Consider the following 22124-nt stretch of genomic DNA (forward strand, 5'->3'; position numbering starts at 1 on the left):
TATTATCAACACTGTTTTCAGCACAAATCCAAAACATAACCCCATACTAGCTACTGTGAAGAAAATTAACTCTACCTCAGCCAAAACCAGCACAATTAGCAAATGGTCTGTACAGTCTAGCAGCCTCCTGCCTAAGAATGATGAATCCCTCCGAGCTTTGCCGTAAAGTGCCAAGGTTAAACAGAGGAACCAACTTCTGCCCAGACAGTTCCAGCCTCCTCAGGGTCAGAAATCAGTGTTTTAGAGATATAATCCCTAACTCTTCAGAACAACCGACAGCAAAAGTTCATAGAAAATATAACATAGAACATTTCTTCCCAGTGCTCCTTCCAACAAGATGGTGATCAGAATCAGTCAGAAGAGAAGCACAGAAAGTGGCAAATCAACTTTTTCAGCAACAGTAACTTTACCCCATTTTGTGCATGTTTTGCTTCCTAGTCCTGAAGGATATCCCTCAACTGAGGAAAGCCTATGTTTCCAGGGTTCTGGAGATCCTGCAGCTGAACCTTCTGACATTTTACACTTCAATCTGACCATTACGTTGCATTAACAGGTTTACATATTTAATGTAAATATGCAAAAATACTGAGAAATTTAAACAGAAGAGTTTAAATTGAGATCTACTGTAAGATAATTGATGTGAATACAATAATCCTCCAGTCACTTACCTTTCTCTCCTCCTCTGAAACTCAGTATCTGAGTTACAATATGTATGGATCAAAGAGTTCATATTTGGAAGTATATTGTGCTCTGTTTTCTTACAGTAAATGTCAAATGTTTCTACCATGTGCTACTCCAAATCATTTACTCTTTTACTAAGAAACTGTACAATGATCAGGTGACAGGCTGATAGTTATAGTTAATAAACAGAAACAGATACATCCTCACATATAAAATCTGCACTTATGACAATACCCTGAAAACTCTGTTTACTGCTTGAAAACAAGTCTTTGATAACCCAGACTTCAAGTAACCTGCATGAAGTCAAAGGTGGAAGAAAACAATATCAGACGACTGCTGGGGAAAAGACAGCAAGGTCAGGCAAAGGAAGGTTACCAAGACAGAAAGAACACCTGTGTAAACACTCTCATCCACACATATACAATTGTTACTGTGCCACGAAGGAAAACAACCTGTGACCTATATGCTTACAAACATAGTCATTTCCAGTCCAGTCTGATAGGAATGAAATCTCCAAGATGTTCTAGATAATAATTGAAAAACACATCTGTTTAAAACCAGTTCATATAAGCTTTAACTTTCCATGATTAATTATGTGCTACTAAACAGCTAACTACTAAACCATCTAAACTGCTACCATCTAAACACAGAACTGCAATCAATTCCATTGGCTTACATCCTACATACAACAAATGACACTCACCTAAATGCTACTCACCTGCCTTAAATCCAAGGTGATGGTGACCCAGTGGTATTGCCTCCCATTCTGAATGCTGGGACTTTGCCACCAGTTATTGGTACCATCTATTGCACTGGAAATTGGGTGCTGCTCTGTTTTAAAGCAAAAAATTAAACATCTCTTGAAAATACATCTCACTGCATCTTCTCTGACCCAGCACATTTATTTCACACTGAGCACAATTTCTTCCTGTCATAAAGAAGTAAAAGCTGAAATCTGCCCCCAGACAAAAAGGCTGTCATTGGACTCTGCGGTGCTTAACGGTGATTTAAGGTGCTCACACTTTCTGTCAGCCCTTCGCTTAAAGGTAGTTTCACTCATGTAGTAGAGAGACTAACAGTAAAAAGTACGTTACCCCAATGCACCCTGTATTCATGGAGAAGGGTCAAAAAGAATGACACAGACCAATGAAACCAAAACAAAACCCCATGAAACTTGCCTTTGGGATTGGCACTGTGGTGGTCGCAGACACGGCACTGTGCATTGCGCAGGGGCCGTCCTGGGACGTGCTCCACCAGTTTGCAGAACATCTCCGGTCCCTTCTCCCCGCAGGTGGCGTTGGTGGAGATGTGAGCGTTGCTGGCCAGGTTCAAAATGGCGGGGAACAGGCCTTGAAAGAAGTAACGATTATCAGCCACATCGTAAGGCAAGCAAAATACAGACATGGGTATGAGTCTGAACATACAGGTTTTCATGACAAGCTTCTAGCGTAGAGTTAGAGATATGGAAAAATATAAGGAAAACCATTTATTTTGTGAAAAGATTATCATACCACACTGACACCGGCACATCAATCGTCATGGCCCTGTCTGTCCCTGCCCACTGCCTAGGGTTCCTCCCACCTCAGCCCAGGACCCCATTTCAGGCCCTGGGGCCATCAGCCCCTGCGTCAGCGATGCCGCAGCAGGGATGGTCTCCAGCTCCCCTCAGAGCTCCCCCCCCGCCAAGCTGGGCCCACTCACTGACCCACGTCCCTGCCCGACCTTGGCCTGGCCCCAGGGAGGTGCGCGATGCCCAGGGCTGCCCCAGTGCCCCCCGACTGCCCTGCTCCTGGCTGGGGCGGTGGGACGGGCCCTGGCTGACAGGACCTACCCTGACGGACCCCACAGGGAGCCCCCATGGCCCTCAAGGTGCCCTCGGCCCTTGTGGCACCCTAACCGCAATAACCCTGTTATTTTACTCCACTTTTGGATGCTTTATTGATGAGGAACACAAGAGTTAGTAAACTAACTCTTCCAGTCACTAAACCTTCTCTTCACTTTGTGAATTGATCAAAACCAGGAGGACAACTGGCCCGCTGCCAGAAGCGAGGAGGAAGTGTACAGCGCGCACTTGGCTGGTGTGGAAAACGGTGTTTAACTGGAGCTCTCCGAGGCAGCAACGCCACCGCCCCTAACAACACGATCGGGGCTCACAAGTTTTAAGGACTGTGATTTAGACATTTGCTCTGGGCTTTTCTGCAGCCTGTGTAAAGTCTAAGGGATGCTTTGCTTCCCACTTATTAATCTTCACACAAACGCTTTACTGAACTTTCAAATGGTGTTGCTCTTATGCGCTGGAATAAGGAAACAACAGACAAAGCGTTTCAAGATTACTACTACTGGACCAGGAATCCTTAGTATTTTCTAAAAGGAGTAAAGTTTTACTTTGGCTTGGAGGCTACTGATAAAATTTAAAGAATATTGCATGCAACAGAAAGAAGTTAAGCACAGCTTCTCAGCAATGTTGTTATCAGTTTCTAGCCTTCCCTTCTGAGCTAAAAAGCTTTTATTTCATGCATGGTTATGGTGTAACAGAGATACTCCATTTCCACTCAGAAGCAACTCTGAAAAAGAGAAACAATTTTGGAAAAGAGAGTCCTGTCTTTAGAGATTAAACACAATGGGCTGAAATGAAACCTAGAGCCTTGGTATGGTGTATTAACAGTGCCGCAAGAATTGCTACTGTTGCAATAGTGAGGTATTAAAATCACATCTCAGAAAGGGTTTTTAATGTTTTTCTTCTGTTATAAGGAATGCTGAATACAAAAAAAATTCCAGTCATATTTGTGAAAATACATGCCTTTTTCACTAGTAAAACTATATGGATTCTTTTACTTCGTTAATCTACAACACACATCATAGCAGATTGTAATTTTAATATTTTGTTTTTCTGAGCTGTCCATCTAGATCAGGCAAAATTCAATATTCTTTTCATTTAAAGTGTCTTTGTCTGCCCAGTAATTGCATTACTCTGGAAAGCCTCGAGACCTTCACTTCAGCTATTGAAAATGTGGCTAAATCCTAACCCTCTGCACTGCAGTATGAATAACAGTGTGTTTTCAGTTGTGCTATACTCAAAACTTAACAGGAGGGAGATGGAGCTCTTTATTTTTTTGAATCCTGACTTCATTTAAGTTAAATCCAGTCTAGGTCAGATGCCTTTTTCTCATTATAACTAAATCTGATGCAGATGAGGATGCTGAAGACATCCTATTGACTACTTTGGTGAGGCTCTTCTGCCAGTAACATGCTTTCTGCACAGTATTCTCTCACCTCATGCAGTATCGGTGCAGTATTGCTCCAGACCTGAAGTTGAAGGCAAAGCAGAAATGCTGCCCTCCATTTTCCTGCTGGACAAGAAAGCTCAGTGGTGGAAGAGGGTTCCCTCCTTTACATTACTCTCCAATGATATAAAATCTTCTGTATTCAGTATTCATTATTGTTCACGTAGGCATCTATCAGCCAGTCTTCAAGAGCTATCCATTACTTCCCAGGTCATTCATTACCTTCACTCACGTTACACAGTAGCCCTGCCATTTCTTTCCAGGGTCATTTGTTACAGTGACATAATTTGCCTACAATAACCTTCAGTCAATAGACTTGTGCCAAAGGAACAGCAAAGCTCTGAAGAAAAAGTACTGATGGCAAGCGCAGTGCTGGCCAAGCTTCATTCCAAAACCCCAAGCTCAAGTCACCACATTCACCCTGGACTCAGCCCTTTTGTCTGCTCACCATCAAGCATCTCACTGACTTCTAATAAATTCACTGATTGATAATGAAATGAATAATGGTATGGAAACATTAAGGACTCATGATGAGTTTTCTAGGTCCCACAGAGATAAGAAGAAAGAACATTTCAATCCAACTAAGTTGCACTGGACTTTTGCCCCAGGATCCAAATAAAAAGCAAGAGGTTGTTAGCTTCATCCTGCAAGGTACTGCATCTCTTCAAATCCTAGCTGATTACGTTCACCTCCGATTCTCTTTAACGCGATCAAATTTTAAGGCAATCTGCAGAGTTGCAGCCACTGATTTCAGTGGAGACTGAGATTAGTGTATGAGCCAATTTATTAAGAAACAATAAGTATCTGCAATAAACAAAATGGAAGAAAAGAAGCAAATTTAATGAGTTGCATCTTTACAGAACATCATTGTTCCTCTTCAGTCATTCAGCATGTTCTTAAGAAAAATCTTTTATTAGGAAAAGCTGCATACTCAGAATTGTGAGTTCAAGAGATCTTAGATGCCCCTCTAACAAAAAAAACAAACAAAAAAAAAGATAAAGAGAAGAGTAAAGCCATCTGGTAAAATATATTTTTATCTCTCTTAGGAAGAGGTAGGTATGATAAAGATGAGCAACCACAGAATCATCACTTAAATGAGCCATTTACAGATAAATAGGTGACTGTCATCATATCCTGCTATAAAATCCAAGTGGTCATAACAGACATAAAACTCAGGCAGAAGATACCACGTATCATTAAACTGAACTTTTAGCAAATGGTATTTGCATTCTTAAAGACATTGATGTAACTTTTACAGTTTGATATCTAAAGTCCAGCACAAATGATTGATTGAATTGCATTTATCATACTTATTCTCACTAGAAAGGAAGGCAAGTGCTATGTACAAAATCCTCAGTTTCACTGCTGAGCTGTCAGGCTCCATTATCACATTAGACAATCGTACCTTTGAACAAGCTTTGAGAGATCTCCATATGGATGGCAACAGATCCATATGGATCTGTACAGAGTTCAGTTGTAGACTTCTCAGCTCACTAATCTAGTTTGGTTGACTATATTCTATTTGTTAAAATACCTTGCAGCCAACTTTGCGTGTAAGTACTTGCTACTTCAGCTTTCCACCATTGAGCCCATCTCTGTTTGGGAATTACTGTTCAGCATTTTGCGAGAGACTATGGTGGTCCTGAGAAAAGCTGAAAGAATTTTTAGATTAAATGCATTTACTTCTAACTGCTGGCCAGCTCTTTTCATGGTAAGGTAAACTCTTTTAGCTTGATTTTTTCCAGCTACGCAGCTGCCCATTTGCTCCAAACCAGAGACTCACACACCACCCAATACCAGAAAATGAATCGTGTATAAATACTCATTTGACCTTAAGAAAGAATAACAACTAGTTCACTATAGCTCAGCACAAAAGTGGAGCACAATGTTTTCATTAGATGTTCAAGCAAGTTGCTTTCATTTGTAAGAGCTTGGTTTTAGCCAGATGCATGACTACAACTCACTACAGGAAAACTGAAAACCTGAGTAGGTACTGTCAGAATTATGTCATTCAGAGCTTTCCTACAGGGGCAAAATGTCCCAAGCTCAGAGAAAGCAGAGGAATCAAATCCCTAACAAGGTGGTCTGCAATGTGCATATGGCAGAATTTGTCACATTCACACTCTACAATGTTCAATTCTTAAAGAAATTACAAGAAGGAAGAATTCAAAGGTTAGATGGATTTGTTGTATGTATAGCTCAGCAGGCAGACCTTGTGGTGAAGGACATAGCATTAATCGTTCACCAAAAGTCAGGGAAAAGCCTTGTTCGTAATGGAGCCAGTTGTAATGTATTTGAATGATGAACAGGTGGTCAGCATGCAGTATGCCAGGGAAAAAGAAGACAGGCAAAGAGCTTTTAGGTAGATGAGGCAGCCAACTTCTATTTTATGTGCTTCAATATGCCTATTGACTCTAATCCTTCAGAATGAATGGGGATATTTGGAGCATGCAGCTTATTGGGCAGATTCAAACTGCTGACAATTCACACAAAGTCATCACGGACTGAGATACATCATTGCATAAGTAAAAGATGTCTGCAACCAGGACAGCTATTTGTGTATTGTAAAGTTTATGGCTTGATCATACAGCCTACACTTCTTTGGGAATTATTCTACCTGAAACCACGGTCTACAGAAGTCCTCACAAGCTCCTTGTTGCAGAGATAAGTGCCATCATCTTCCCTGGAGACTCAATTTAATTCTTTGTGGTTTTGTAAGTCTTTTTCAGCTAACTGATTCTGTTATAGGTATAGACTACCAAGCACCCCTGAAGTTTTCACCAAGAAGAATTTCAAGGATTTGGGACATTTCCAGCATTCTGGCAACTCCCAACTCTGGCCAGTGCACATCTGGTGATACATTCTGGATACACTTGATTCACTGCACATGAGCAGATAAATTCCACAGTATTTGCACAGTGGATCTGACATATCCTGGCCTTGTTGAACATTTTGTCTAGCTCAGATAGCCTGCCTGTGTACAGAAGCATCAGTGCACTCCAAAGACATTAGACTGACTCTGCGTGCTCAGACCACTGCACATACACATCACTAATGGAAATATGGAAATCACATGCAGTTGTGTGCCATTTATCAAAGGCTTTTTAGACATATTTATTCCCTTCCTTATCTTTAAAAAGTATTCTCAGTTTAGGACCCTTGGCTGCATTCTGTACAGCTAGATCTGAATGAAACCCCAATTCCATTCCCGATTAATGATTTTTTCACTCAGGAAATTAATAGTAATTTGTCACTGTTCTGTTTCAGGTGGAGGGAAAGTGAATTTGTGCATTTTGGCAAAATCCACACATTGTCTGTTTTTGACCATGTTTGACTGTGTGGATTCTCACAATGTGACTGACAGACAGGGTGAAACTGTACTTCTTCACTTTTTACAGATGGCATGTGGAGAAAAGAACAGTCCTCAGAATAACAATCCTCCTAGCAGAAGCATAGCTGATTAAATTCATTTCTTTTACAAAAACAGTTGTACAAACAGAAGGATACATATGAGAGTTCTGCTTTACATAGGCTTCACTATGCCAGCAAATAGGTATGAGGCTCTGCAAGTAGAACTGAACAATAATGAGGACGATGGTTCCTCTAGCTTGGAGGTGTCGCCGAGGTTAAGTCAGCCTATGCCCTGCATCAAAACTGCTTCCCCAAAGAAAAAAAAGACGGGTCATTGTCATAGGAGACTCCCTTCTGAAGGGAAGAGAAGGCCCAATATGCAGACCAGACCCACTTCTTCAGGAAGTCTGCTGCCTCCCTGGGGCCTGGATTAAAGATGTGAAGAGAAAGCTTCCTACCCTGGTACGGCCCTCAGATTACTAACCATTATTGATTTTTCAGGTAGGCAGCAGTGAAGTTGCAACAAGAAGTCCAAGGGCAATCAAGAGAGATTTGAGGGCCTTTGGACGACTGGTTAAGAGATCAGGAGCACAAGTAGTGTTCTCCTCTATCCTTCCAGTTGCAGGGAATGATGAGGGAAGGAACAGGAAGAGCCAGCAGATCCAATACGTGGCTCTGAGCCTGGTGTCACTGGCAGAATTTCGGGTTTTTTGATCATGAGTCAGTCTACACGACACCAGGCCTGCTGGTGACAGATGGGGTATACCTGTCTCAAAAGGGGAAAAAGGACCTTTGCACAGGAGTTAGCAGGGCTCATTGAAAGAGATTTAAACTAGATTCAAAGGGGGAAAGGGATAAAATCAGGCTCGCTAGAGATAAGCCTGGGGGCAGCACACCAGTCTTTGAGGAACAGTGTGCTAGTGAGGTCCTTCAGTCTGCCATCTCAGTAGAGGTAGGGGATGGAGATCCACGTGGCAGCAAAGATGCAAGGGTTATGGATGTGTTAGAAACCACGGAAGCGCCTGAGAATGGTAACATAGGAATTAGGGCTTCTCCCCCCAAAAAGGTGGCAGGATCAATAGCCCAACTCAAGTGCATCTACACCAATGCATGCAGCATGGGCAACAAACAGGAGGAGCTGGAAGCCATTGCGCAGCAGGAAAACTATGATATAGTTGCCATCATGGAAACATGGTGGGATGACTCGCACAACTGGAGTGCTGCAATGGATAGCTATGAACTCTTCTGAAGGGATAGGCAAGGAAGGAGAGGCGGTGGGCTAGCCCTGTATGTTAGGGAGTGTTTTGATTGTCTAGAGCTTAATGATGGTGATGATAGGGTTGAGTGTTTACGAGTAAGAATCAGGGGGAAGGCCTACAAGACAGGTATCATGGTGGGAGTCTGTTATAGACCACCCAACCAGAATGAAGAGGCAGATGAAATATTCTATAAGCAGCTGGGAGAAGTCTCACAATTGGTAGCCCTTGTTCTTGTGGGGGACTTCAACTTTCCAGATGTCTGCTGGAAATACAATACAGCAGAGAGGAAACAGTCCAGGAGGTTCCTGGAGCGTGTGGAAGAGAACTTCCTGACACAGCTGGTGAGTGAGCCAACTAGGGAAGCCACGCTGCTGGACCTCTTGTTTGTGATCAGAGAAGGACTTGTGGGTGATGTGATGGTTGGAGGCTAACTTGGGCATAGCGATCACAAAACAATAGGGTTTTCAATTCTTGCAGAAGTAAGGAGGAGAGTCAGCAGAACTGCTACCTTGGACTTCTCGGGGGCAGACTTTGGCCTGCTTAGGAGACTGGTTGACAGAGTCCCTTGGGAGGCAGCCTTGAAGGGCAAAGGAGTCCAGGAAGGCTGGACATTCTTTAAGGAGGAAATCTTAAAGTCACAGGAGCAGGCCATCCCCATGTGCCAAAAGATGAGCCGTCAGGGAAGAAGGCTGGCCTGGCTGAACAGAGAGCTTTGGCTGGAACTCAGGAAAAAAAAGGAGAGTTTATGAGCTTTGGAAGAAGGGGCAGGCAACTCAGGAGGACTACAAGGATGTTGTGAGGTTATGCAGGGAGAAAATTAGAAGGGCCAAAGCCCAGCCCAGAACTTAATCTGGCTACTGCCATAAAAGACAGTAAAAAATGTTTCTATAAATACATTAGCATCAAAAGGAGGGCTAAGGAGAATCTCCATCCTTTATCGGATGCAGGAGGAAACATAGTGACAAAGGATGAGGAAAAGGCTGAGGTCCTTAATGCCTTCTTTGCCTCAGTCTTTACTAGTAAGACCTGTTGTTCTGTGGGTACTCAGCCCCCTGAGCTGGAAGACAGGGAGCAGAATGAAGCCCCCATAATCCAAGGGGAAATGGTTAGCAATCTGCTATCCATTAGACACACACAAGTCTATGGGGCTGGATGGGATCCACCCAAGGGTACTGAGGGAGCTGGCAGAAGTGCTCACCAAGCCACTTTCCATCATTTATCAGCAGTTCTGGCTAACTGGGGAGGTCCCAGTTGACTGGAGGTTAGCAAATATGATGCCCATCTACAAGAAAGGCCAGAAGGAGGATCTGGGAAACTACAGGCCTGTCAGTCTGACCTTGGTGCCAGGGAAGGTTATGGAGCAGATCATCTTGAGTGCCATCACATGGCACATACAGGACAACCAGGTGATCAGGCCCAGTCAGCGTGCATTTATGAAAGGCAGGTCCTGCTTGACTAACCTGATCTCCTTGTATGACAAGGTGACCTACTTAGTGGATGAGGGAAAGGCTGTGGGTGTTGTCTACCTAGACTTTAGTAAAGCCTTTAACACCATTTCCCACAGCATTCTCCTGGAGAAACTGGCTGCTCATGGCTTGGATGGGCGTACTCTTTGTTGGGTTAAAAACTGACTGGATAGCCAGGCCCAAAGAGTTGTGGTGAATGGAGTTAAATCCAGTTGGTGGCCGGTCACAAGCGGCATTCTCCAGGGCTCAGTACTGGGGCCAGTTCTGTTTAATATCTGTTGTAGTTTAGCCCCAACCAGCAACTAAGCACCACACAGCCGCTTGCTCACTCCCCCATAGTGAGATGAGGGAGAGAATCAGAAGAGTAAAAATGAGAAAAAGTCATGGGTTGAGATAAAGACAGTTTAATAGGGAAAGCAAAAGCCGTGCATGCAAGCAAAGCAAAACAAGGAATTCATTCACTCCTTCCCATGGGCAGGCAGGTGTTCAGCAACCTCCAGGAAAGCAGAGCTCCATCATCCGTAACAGTGACTTGGGAAGAGAAACGCCATCACTCCGAACGTCCCCCTCTTCCTTCTTCTTCCCCAGCTTTATATACTGAGCATGATGTCATATGGTATGGAATAGCCGTTTGATCAGTTTGGATCAACTGTCTTGGCTGCGTCCCCTCCCAACTTCTGCACCTGGCAGAGCATGGGAAGCTGAAAAGTCCTTGACTAGTGCAAACATTACTTAGCAACAACTAAGACATCCCTGTGTTACCAACACTGTTTTCAGCACAAATCCAAAACGTAGCCCCATACTAGCTACTATGAAGAAAATTAACTCTATCCCAGCCAAAACCAGCACAGTATCTTTTCAATGATCTGGACAAGGGGATCGAGTGCACCCTCAGTAAGGTTGCAGATGACAACAAGTTGGGTGGGAGTGTTGATCTGCTTGAGGGTAAGAATGCTCTACAGAGGGATCTGGACAGGCTGGATCAATGGGCCGAGGCCAACTGTACGCTGGGTCTTGCACTTGGGTCACAAAAAGCCCATGCAACGCTACAGGCTTGGGGAAGAGTGACTGGAAAGCTGCCCAGTAGAAAAGGACCTGGGAGCATTGGTCAATAGCTGGCTCAGTATGAGCCAGCAGTGTGCCCAGGTGGCCAAGAAGGCAAATAGCATCCTGGCTTTTATCAGGAATAGTGTGTCCAGCAGGACTAGGGAAGTGATTGTCCCCCTGCACTCAGCACTGGTGAGGCCACACCTCAAATACTGTGTTCAGTTTTGGGCCCCTCACTGCAAGAGAGACATTGAGGTGCTGGAGCATGTCCAAAGAAGGGCAACGAAGCTGGTGAAGGGTCTAGAGCACAAGTCTTCTGAGGAGTGGCTGAGGGAACTGGGGTTGTTTAGCCTGGAGAAAAGGAGGCTGAGGGGAGACCTTCTCGCGCTCTACAACTACCTGAAAGGAGGTTGTAGTGAGGTGGGTGTTGGTCTCTTCTCCCAAGTAACAAGCCATGGGACAAGAGTAAAAATGACCTCATGTTGTGCCAGGGGAGGTTTAGATTGGGTATTAGGAAAAATGTCTTCCCTGAAAGGGTTGTCAAGCACTGGAACAGGCTGCCCAGGGAAGTGGTTGAGTCACCATCCCTGGAGGTATTTAAAAGGTGTGTAGATGTGGTGCTTAGGGACATGCTTTAGTGTTGGACTTGGCAGTGCTAGGTTAATGGTTGGACTTGTTGATCTTAAAGGTCTTTTCTAACCTAAACAATTCTATGATTCTATGAAATATGTTCAATAAGCACAATAAAGACAATAACACTTTTTGGTATCCTGATCAACATAGCGAGAATGGCAAAACTTACAGGAAGGCAACCTTTAAGACAGCTTCCCTCTGAATCCAGATCACTAATCCAGAAAACTGAATAAATGAGGGAGATGATTTTTTTTTTTTTAAGAAATCAGAAGACAAAAATGACAGGAAATTAAGACTATCTGAAATGAAAATTATCTGAAGCAAGCCAAGAACTGAGTCCAGAAGGTGACATAATATTTTCTGGATTGCTCGTTGGTGTATACAATGAAGACTCCCAACTAGGCTTCAGTGAGCAACTCTGAGGCATTCAGCAAAGCAACAGCTTGATTTTTCCCTAAGTTTTTTGGCTTTTTTTGTGCAGAGGGTAATAGAGCAGTAATTCGCAAGTGAACAAAGTAGATGTTACTTAAAAAACAGAGCTGATGTGTGCAGTTAACAATGAGCTTTTTATTGTGTCGTTTCTCAGAACACAGAAATACTTGAAAGGATCTAATCTCATTTGCAAGTTAGCTTTTTTAAAAATGTAAGGCAATCAGCAGTTCATAACAAGTAGGCAATGTTGAAGTTTGCTCACAAGCAATAGATTCTCCTTTTACTGAAAACATTTACAGAGGACACAGTGACAGTTGTTCAGAGTAGTTTGATGCACTTCAGGACAACACAAAGGGCTAAGGACGAAATGCAATAAAATGTCACAGAGTATTAGAATGTATGAAATGTAATAGTATTACACTGCAGAAGTTGAGGTCACATTCTTTGTAACATTCTCAGACAGTTTTCAATAGCAGAGATTTGTTTTAGTTGTTCTGTCTCATTCAAGTTTTGGAGTAAATGAGTTTACTAAATAAAAGCCCTGAAACTACTGGGCTTGGGTTCAGATTCCTTGCCTACTTAATAGACTTGCCCTCATTTTATTTCAGCAGTGAATGTCCCTAGCTTAACCTTTTCTATGCACTTTCATCAGAATCCTATCCTGTAATCACAAGGAAAATCCAGGCTGATTTCCCCAAAATAAATGGGCTGAAATCCCTAACTTTTAACTGCAGGAATTAAGGTACTAATTCCCTGTCCTCAGAGTCAGCAAGAAATCTGTGGTATAGCACCACCTTATAATCCATTTTGTGGAGATGTTGCCCAAAAATATGCATTAGCTGCAGCATCGACCCATTTGAAAAGCTGAAAGCTTCACTACAACTTACACAATAGGCTTAGGTAGCAAGCCACTAGGTAGAAATCATTTTGAAAACTTACCACTCATTCTTCTGTAGCCCCACAGAGAACAGAATTTCTGCTAGCACAACACAAACTTTACAGGAGCTAACTAAGGGGTATGTATGGTTTTATTAGCAGAACCTCTGCAAACTTTAAATGTGCAATGTTTCGATTAAACTATTTCAGATTAAAATGAAAACTCACTACCATGACAGACCACTATCTTCTCCTAAAACCTGTTTTCTATTTCTTCTCATACTGTAGAGCAAAGCTGACTAATCTGTCAATCAGAAACACTAGCTGGGGAAGATTAAGTTTATTTAATTCAATCAGTTTTCAATATAAGAACATATTAAGTTTGTCTGTTCTCAGTCTTCCAATGAGCAATATTCCTCACCATCCCTGACAAGTCTGTTCTGGGGCTTTATCACTTTAAAAGTTACAAAATCTTAGTAGTCTTTGCTGCATTCATGATCTTTCATGATCTTGATTACAGCTTTTGATTACCTGAAAGGCTGTTATCACACAGCCTTTTATCTTTTCTAGACTACGTAAACAACCCTTTCAATCTTTCCACAGTCAATTTTCTAACCCTCTTATCATTCTGAATTCTTGGCAGTTTGCATCTCTCCAACAGTGCGGCTCCTTAGACCTCATCAGCACCAACTGGAGTAGAATAATTTCTTAAATTCTTGACAGTTTTGTTAACACACCCGAGAATAAGTTTTGCTTTCTTTTCAAGGCACTACAGTTCGGTTTGCATTGCATGCTAAGGTAAATAAAAGATCCTTGTTGTACTGCAGCCTGGTCAGTCATGAAAGAGAAGTATACTCCACATCAGGCCCTGCGATGAGCTTAGGTTATCTGTAAAACAGATAACTTTGCAGGCATTTGCTGCATACTGATAAACACTTGCTTTCAGAACAATCTGCTGATTATTTTACAGCTCCGATTCTGTAAAGGTTTCGCAAATCACACTTAAACAATCCAACTGGAGCACCAGAAGAAAGAACAACAAAAAATCCATTACAGCAGTTAATGTAACTGAAAACATTCTGCTTGAACCCTGCAAGCTGTTAAGAGCACAAACAAGCTACAGAAGCAGAAGACCAAACCTTGCCCCTTCCTCTGTCCAAATAGCAAAGGGCTTCTCTGCCAAACATCTTCTGCTGTTGCTTATGGGCATTCAGCATTAATAAGAGCCTTAATGGAGACAGGGTACTGCAGCAACAGGCATTTACCTACTGTCGTCTGCCTTGGGCTAATGATGCGCTAATTAGCATTCAGTGCTCAGAAATTTATTGGAAAGAAGTATAACACTGCAGATTAATAAAGATGCTATCAAATTCAGACTGGGAACACAGAAGGCAAAAGTTTGCTCACTCAAGAATGAACATCAGCTGTACTATTCTCCCCCCAGTAGCTTCCTCCATATAGTTCGTGAAGGTTATGCAAGAGTCTGGCAGAACTTGCATGTCTTCCTTAAAATTCTCAAACACCAGCAAACAGCCAGGTTGATGGCCAGAATGTAGCAGAGAATTTGAACAAGGCAAGATGTTTTTTCCAAAAAAAGGGCAGAAAACCTGAACCCTAATAAAGTTTTAAATTTCAAAGTGTAAGAAGCAGCATGCTAAATATAAAAGGCAATGGAAAACTAAGGTAGAGGAAGAGGGAGGAAAGCATTACATCCCAGTTAAGTCTCTATTGCAAGATGCTACGTTTCCCAATATGCATTACTGGAAGGATAGAGAGTTAAAATTAGGGAATTATCAAACTCACTGAAAAATATCTGTAACAAGAAAACCCAGACTTCCAGACTAAATGTTTAAAAAAAAAGGAAAGCTAAGCAATACTAATACATCTGCACAAGAAACTGAAGCTTGTCACCTCTGTTAGTTACACAGTAACTAACATTTTCTTACACAAAGTATTGAGGTTTAACTAACTCACAAATGGGTTAGTATTCGATCTAAGCTAGTACCTCACACAAACAATATCCTTTAGATTATGAAGCTAAGTGTTAACAAGTTAACTAATGCAAACTTTACAATGTCCCACCTTCTGAGTCCCTCTCATGCTTGGAGCTTGCAAACATAGATGTAGATCATACAGAGACTATGTCACAATACATGTACTGCAATTGGAAGTAGAGGATGAGGATGCAAAGACATGGGTCAGCGTGCAAATTCTTAACACTGAAGGAGTTGGAGCAACTGATTTTCAGTCCCATCCAGAGATTCCTACAAAAGAGCTACCTTGTTTCCCAAAGGAGTGCACATCACCCTTGACAGCCTTCAGCTGAATGTTTTGAGAGAACAGAAAACATTAGTAAATACAATAGGTTTAATGGGTTACATCGCAGCCCTGAATGTGGTTTCTAGTATTATGGCTAGGTCTTTCAGAAGTTTCAGGGATCCAAGGCAAAAAAATTTGAGTTCTTGGGGATAAAAAAGAGCATCAAAAAGTTTTATCACAGCAATTTCTAATACCTTCATTATTGGCAGTAACTTGCTGCTTTCTTTCAATCAGAACAAACTAAGGGGCAGTAGGAAAAGAAGAAAACTAGCTTTCATGCTAGTTTTCAGCATCAGACAGTACAACTGGATATAAAAGGTGGGTAATTTAAGAGTACTATATATCATGCACTTCCAAAGCATAATCAATATTTCTTCTGTCAAGTCATGTCTTGCAAGTATTGATTTTTTTGTATGGTGTTGGCCTGTTCAAGAATCTGCCTAGAAATTGTCACAGCATTTACACCAAAGCAAAAGAGCCAAAAGTTGACAGATGGGCAGGCTGCCAAAGAACAACAAACCTGCCAGACCATGAAATTAGTTCTTTCTTGTTCACCCAAAGCTTTTTGCACATGTTGAGGAGTCTACACTGTTGTGTTTGTGGTTTGGGGGTTGTTCTTTCTTTTGGCATTACACTAGCTTTTTTTCCTGAACTCACCTTAATCTTGGGAACAATTTTCACTCAAACCTGAAGTAAATACAAGCCACAGCTATTAAGTATTTCAGTGTCTTGTCAGTTTTGCTTATATTCAGCCCAAGACACAATACTAGCTTAGATCAATATGACAGTAGTACTGCCAGTGTGATTGGCATGTCAAAGACTAGGGACCTCAGTCATTTGTCACTTATGATGTGTCCCAATAGCAACAAGACAGAACATTTTTGTTCTTACTGATGTTGGATCTAAAGTAGCCGTCCCCCTGCCTTTTACTATGACTACCTCAATAGATAATGGCTCACCCTGCACTTCTTTCCTATCACCAGTTTTCAACCTGAGGCAAGTCTTTATTGTAAACGAAATTCCTGTCTGGGTTTAATCCTAATTAAATTTGCATGCGTAAATGTGCAGCTTTAGGCTTCACAGTGAATCATTTATTATAATAAATAGGAAGTTATGACCCAAGTATCTATTCGCTCTCTCCTGATTCTAAATTTATATTTATCTCTTGCAAAGTCTAAGAGACCTGAGCTTGAGAAGAATTTTAAAGGTTTAGTGGTCCCGGTCACTTCTGTACTGTGACTCAGTATCACAACCAAAATGTTACTACTTCTTTTCCCATGTAAACATAAAGGACCCCTTGAGGCAGCTGGCATCTCCTTGCGATCATAAATGAAGTCTTATAGCAGGTAGCTGCACTACAAAGGAACTCTGAAATGTATTTTTCACTTAGTTCATTTAAGCTTGTTATTCTTCAGCCATATATAAAACCAAAATTTATTTCACCGTCCGAATTTCAAAAAAATATTTTTTTTCACTTTCCTAATATGAATGCACTATCTTAATATTACAAATTGCAGCTGCCTTAGATGAAGTTAAATTTCGACTTAAAATAAGTGGAATTTTTCTATTAATGAACAAAAGCTATTTCAAGCTGAAGAGTTCTTGGCACCTCAGACCTACCAGCTCTCCTGTTTTACAAAGACATGTTTTTTTCAGACATAGAAGAAAAATGTTTTCATTCCAGCAGGCACAAAGCCATTGTCAGGGCACATACAGCCCTGTATCACTGCCAGATCTTCCTGGGTACAAGGGAGCCCATTTCCTCCAGCTTGAATGGAGCTGAAAGGATTTGCAACTGTGTAACGCTGAAGACATGCAAAACTCGATCATTCCCTTATCTCTACTGACGAGATTTTGCAATCTCCGATTTAAATGGCTAATTGGGAAATAACCTCTGTAGTTATAACCTCAGAGTTATAACCAATTGTTCAACGTGGTATAGAGGTGGCTTTCTGCACTTTGCAAAAAGTAAAATATACCCTGCTGCTTTTTTGTAGGCATTTTACTCTAGGCAACAAAGTAAAACCGCAAATCACCATGTTTTGTTTACTTACATCTGCTGGCCTCCAAGCACACAGGTTAACAAATGTACAGGGCACATATCGCAACTATTTTAAAAATATTAATAGCAAGTCACCTGTTGCACATTTTCTATGTTTCAAACCCTCACCACTTTCAAACCCTCATTTTATGATTTTCCAGTAAATGCCTTCATGAAAATCAAAGGCATTTGAGTCACACAGGATAAATTCCTGAAAAAGTGTAATTTTAAGAACACAAAAATAGAGAGGGGAAAAAAACCCAACCTATATTGCAAACTTCCGAAGAAGTTCTCTTCTGTGTTGCCATCAATGCTCAGTAACTCAACCAGCCGCATGGAATTTTAATCAAGTGTCCTGAAAGTATTTTGCCTTTGGCCTGAAAACAAGAATGATGCATTTCAGCCCAGAGGGCAATTTTTAAAGAAAATTCTAACAGTCTGAAGACCAGGACTGAGAGTTCAAGTAATTTAATTTAAAATTCAGCAATGCTACAGTGACACTAAAAAAAGTGCAAGGCACGTTTTAGATCCTACCCTGAAACACCCCAAACATTTTTGCTGATTACTATGGGAAATGCAGTGATCATATAGGTAGAGCTGCCGAGTGGGCAGCAGAAATCTCATTGTCCTTAAGAACACAAAAGATGAGGAGGGCTGCTCAAGTTTTACAGAGAGATTGTATCATCAGTTAGTACTATGTGGTACACAGAAGGGGCAGACATCCTGACCTCTTCCTTGCCACTGCATCACTGAGAAGCCCCTTCTTACCCTCTTTTCCTATCAGCAGGATTTTCAGCCTACCAGAGATATCCAAACTTGGATTTGTCCATTACCACTATTAGCCATGGCAGCACAGCGATAGCAAATCCTTAACACCGGGTACCCACAGTAAAAAGTTTCTGAGCAACCTGACGTATCACTGGAGCTAAACATCAGCGTGGCAACTTCTGACCCATGCCAAGATACACACTGAACACAGCTGTCCACCAACAGTCATGATTTGTACCTAATGCTTGATTGCTGCCTTCAGATCTTATACTATCACTCATCACTATGGAAAGATCTGTTCTCCTTTAGTCATCACGCAATTCATCTTGAAGTTCATTGCCCAGCCGCATACATCTCTTTCTCATTGCTTGCAAAGAGCAGCCTCCTCCACCTCACAGAAAACCTGCACTGTACTTTGCAGAATCATTTCTTCAATTAGAAATGTCTCCATTACCATATTATCAAATATGCAAGAAACTAAGCTGTCCCTTGTGTGACCACTCTCAAGTAAAGAGTGGTCATACATTTGGCTGCAGTATTTGCATCTGCTGCATGCCTTTAGCAATGATAAACTTGCTCTGGAGGACATTGGCAGACACACTGTAAACCTACTTCAAGGAAGATAAATTGGGATAGGGCTTGGAAGGACTTATTCCTGTAAGTTTTAGCTTAAAATTCATGTTTACTTCTAAAGTCCATCTCAGTAACAAGCTTAAATTTTTGCATTAGCAAAAAATAATTTATGGTTTCTAAATTCATGAAGAGTTGATCAGAATTTTATTGTTAATATCCAAAAATAACCCTTAAAAATATCCATTTTTATTCACAAGTCATGGAGTTCTAGATACATGGCAGATTTGCTTTCTATTTGTAAAAGTGTTTTTCTTAATCCTGTAAATGAGATATATTACCCCATAAAAGCAAACTGGACTACTTGGGCAATTAAAAAAGAGCCTTACCGAACCACCACATTAGTTAGCAACTACTGAAGGAATAAATGAACAATTGTCTGTAGATAAATGTAAATTCACATGAATTCTCCCAAAGTCTGTGGAGTTCATTTGATCCTTCACTTCCCATCAAAATTTTTATCTCTTCACCATACTTTAAAGGGTGTTTTCTAGTAGAAGTCATTGAGTACACATTTTAGAGACTCTACCGGCTAACGCAAATAAAAGGAATCCTAGAAATTTCAACAGCATATATTTCGCAACCCTAATTTAAATCAGCGTTTCCACAGATCCTGACAATTCAAAGAACCATCACTTCAAACTTCTGTTATCTAGCCCTTCTCAGCCAATAAAGTAGAAACAACCTAATCATCAGAGGTATTAGCACACAGTTACAAGCCTTTTTTGCCCTCCCCTCTTACAACAGTGCAAGATACACACAAAAGGCAGCACTATAAAGGCAAGTAAAATATAGGAATGGTGTGGCATGGAGACTAACAAAACACGCATTAGCTATTCATGCATTTGAATTGAGAAACGTTTGTATGGGAAAACTAGAGAAGAAAACCCAGCAGTTTTATTAGAAGCACCTTCAGGAGCTGGTTTTCTCACTTCTGTAAAGCAACAGCCAGAAACAGCGAAGGCATAATTCCATTAATTGGCTTTTCAAGCACAGGCCTACTGCTGGTGCAAGACTCCCGTCAATTCACTCCCTGTCTAGATACTCCTGGATGGATCTGGAATAACCCTGAGATGTCAGCGAAGACTGGCCAGGTTCCATCCAGCCTGGCAGCAGCTCTGCCCTGGGTAGGGAGTGGCGAAGGAGCAGCCGGTGCAGCCATGCTCCCCAACCTGCCATCCTCCCGGGGAAGCCAGCTTGCCCACCACCTTGCGCCGTGGCCGCAAAGCTCATTCTGCCGGCACCCATGTAAACCAAATGAAGGACAACTCGGACCCCTGCTCCAGTCCTCCCTGGAAGGGCGGCATTCGGCCACAATCAAAACTGCACCGGAAGCGCCAGTCGCTACTGGGTTTTCTTCCTCTCCTTCCCACACAAACATTGCTTTACACACTTCTTTGATCAGGTGATTTTTGTGACAGAAGGCAAAATGCCAGTTGCACTTTCAGAAAAGTGAATAAAAACTATCAATACTAATCGAAGCGAGCATCAGTGCTAGCTCCAGTTTGCATTCATGCTCAATAGTTGAATTCCAAGGTTTATTATAGTCAGCAAGATTTGTGCCACTGATTTGTAAAGAGCTAGGATTTTGCTGTTAAAAACTTCTTGCTTCATCAAGTTCACAAGAAAAAAATAATAATCCAATAACCAAATCAAGACTATAGAAGTTGTTTCAAATTACCTACACAGGTTCTGCACTGTCCTCTCAGCCTTTCAGCAAATAAAAGCTTATACAAATATGATAAAGGAGGCAGTGGACATGGGCCTATCTTCAAGGTCATTTTGGAGCAAAACAGCAGTAAAAATGCAGGCAGAGCCAAGGGGAAAATAAAGTTTCCACTTCAGGAAGACCATTTCTTAAACAGCTTTTTAACCTTTATTCTCATGCGGGAATCAAGAGGGGGGCTGGATCTCACAGCACAATCAGTGAGCTCACAGAAAGGAATTACATTATGCTTGCAAAACAACTCTCAAATCTGAAACTTTAATCTAAAAGAATTGGTTAGGAAATATCTCTGAAGGAGTCGTTACTGTATTAAATGACAGTTTAAAAAAATCATCAAAAGCTAACGAGTTAAAGATGATAAATCAGAAGGAATTGCTAAAGGCTGAAATCTACTCTGCCTACACAAAGCAGCAGTGGGATCTTCATGGCCTTGCCTGGTAGGAAAAGCCCAGAAAAGCCAAGATAAACCAACTCAGTCCATCAATCCATATTAGCTGCTGCTTTACACAGCCTGCAAGGCTGGACGACGTGTGGGAAGGGCAGTGGGTGAGGCTGCCTGCCATGCATACCCCCTCCCTTCCAACAGCCCTCTGAGCTCACATAGCCATTAGAGCAGTAGTGATTTTCCAGGGAGACTTCAAAAAAATCAGGTTTTCAGGTAAAACCAAAGCATCCTATAAGTCTGTTCTGCTCTGCCAGGAACACAAGGGAAAACTTCGAGAATCATAACTGCTGTTTCACATCAAGAGGGGAAGTCTAAATTATGTACATCTACGTATCTTGGTAATAAGGATACTGGAGGCTTATACTTTGATAGTATTTTTATAGTCTTATACTTCTATGCTTTCTAATTTTTAGAGTGTTATTTATATCTCCACTAACTACAAAATAAATCTTCTATAGTTTTCCTGTAAAATTGTGATGTATACAGCTTTTAATACCAAGAAATGCGTATAAAATAATTACATCTCAGGGCAAAAGCTGTTTTTTCCCCTCTAAAAAACACAGAATGATTGAGAAATCATTAAAATAAAGTCCTTAAATAGCAGAACTAAAAAAGAATGAACACAGATATACTTAATCTTTTTTTGCTCTGACCCACAAGCAAATGAAGCACTCACCTTAAACCTCAAAGCCAGAGAGCTGTACCCATATCCTAGTGCCCAGAGGCACTGTACACAGCCTCTGGGCTATCATTTACCATATCAAGTACCTAAAAACATATATAAATGGGAAGTTTGATTGATGTGCACCTAAGGTTTATGCCAACTAACAAATCACAATTCCTGCAAGCTGACCTAACCAATCTCATCTTGCAAAACTTCACTAACACACTATTCCACTGTTTGGTCAGGAGGGGTGCCTGGAGGACAGAAAAAATAGACATAGGAGAAGGCAGCAAACCCCACCTGAATATCCTCTGTGAGACTGCTGTAAATACCAACAACTGATCAACACACACTGATAGTCCTGAATTTCCAGAGATGAATTTTCTAAGCCCTCAGGGAATGGAGAAAATATTTATGACAGACAAATGGGTTTTTTACCTTAATCTTCAGTCTACTTAGAATGCTTTCATGGGATTTTTCTGTCACATACCTTTGTACTCTG

General features: G+C 41.5%; 1 protein-coding gene across 1 annotated transcript in view; it reads right to left on the bottom strand.

The window, feature by feature from the left end:
- The window catches only part of LAMA1 (laminin subunit alpha 1), a 110927-nt gene that overhangs the window by 82085 nt on the left and 6718 nt on the right, over window positions 1-22124 (bottom strand). Inside the window, exons 2-3 of the mRNA XM_072852705.1 lie at window positions 1860-2030; window positions 1400-1512 (exon numbers count right to left, since the gene is read on the bottom strand). Of these exons, the coding sequence (XP_072708806.1) occupies window positions 1400-1512; window positions 1860-2030 (284 nt within the window). The remainder of the gene's footprint in view (window positions 1-1399; window positions 1513-1859; window positions 2031-22124) is intronic.

This window comes from Ciconia boyciana, chromosome 2 (genome assembly GCF_034638445.1).
Source record: "Ciconia boyciana chromosome 2, ASM3463844v1, whole genome shotgun sequence".
In the NCBI taxonomy this organism is placed as follows: domain Eukaryota; kingdom Metazoa; phylum Chordata; class Aves; order Ciconiiformes; family Ciconiidae; genus Ciconia; species Ciconia boyciana.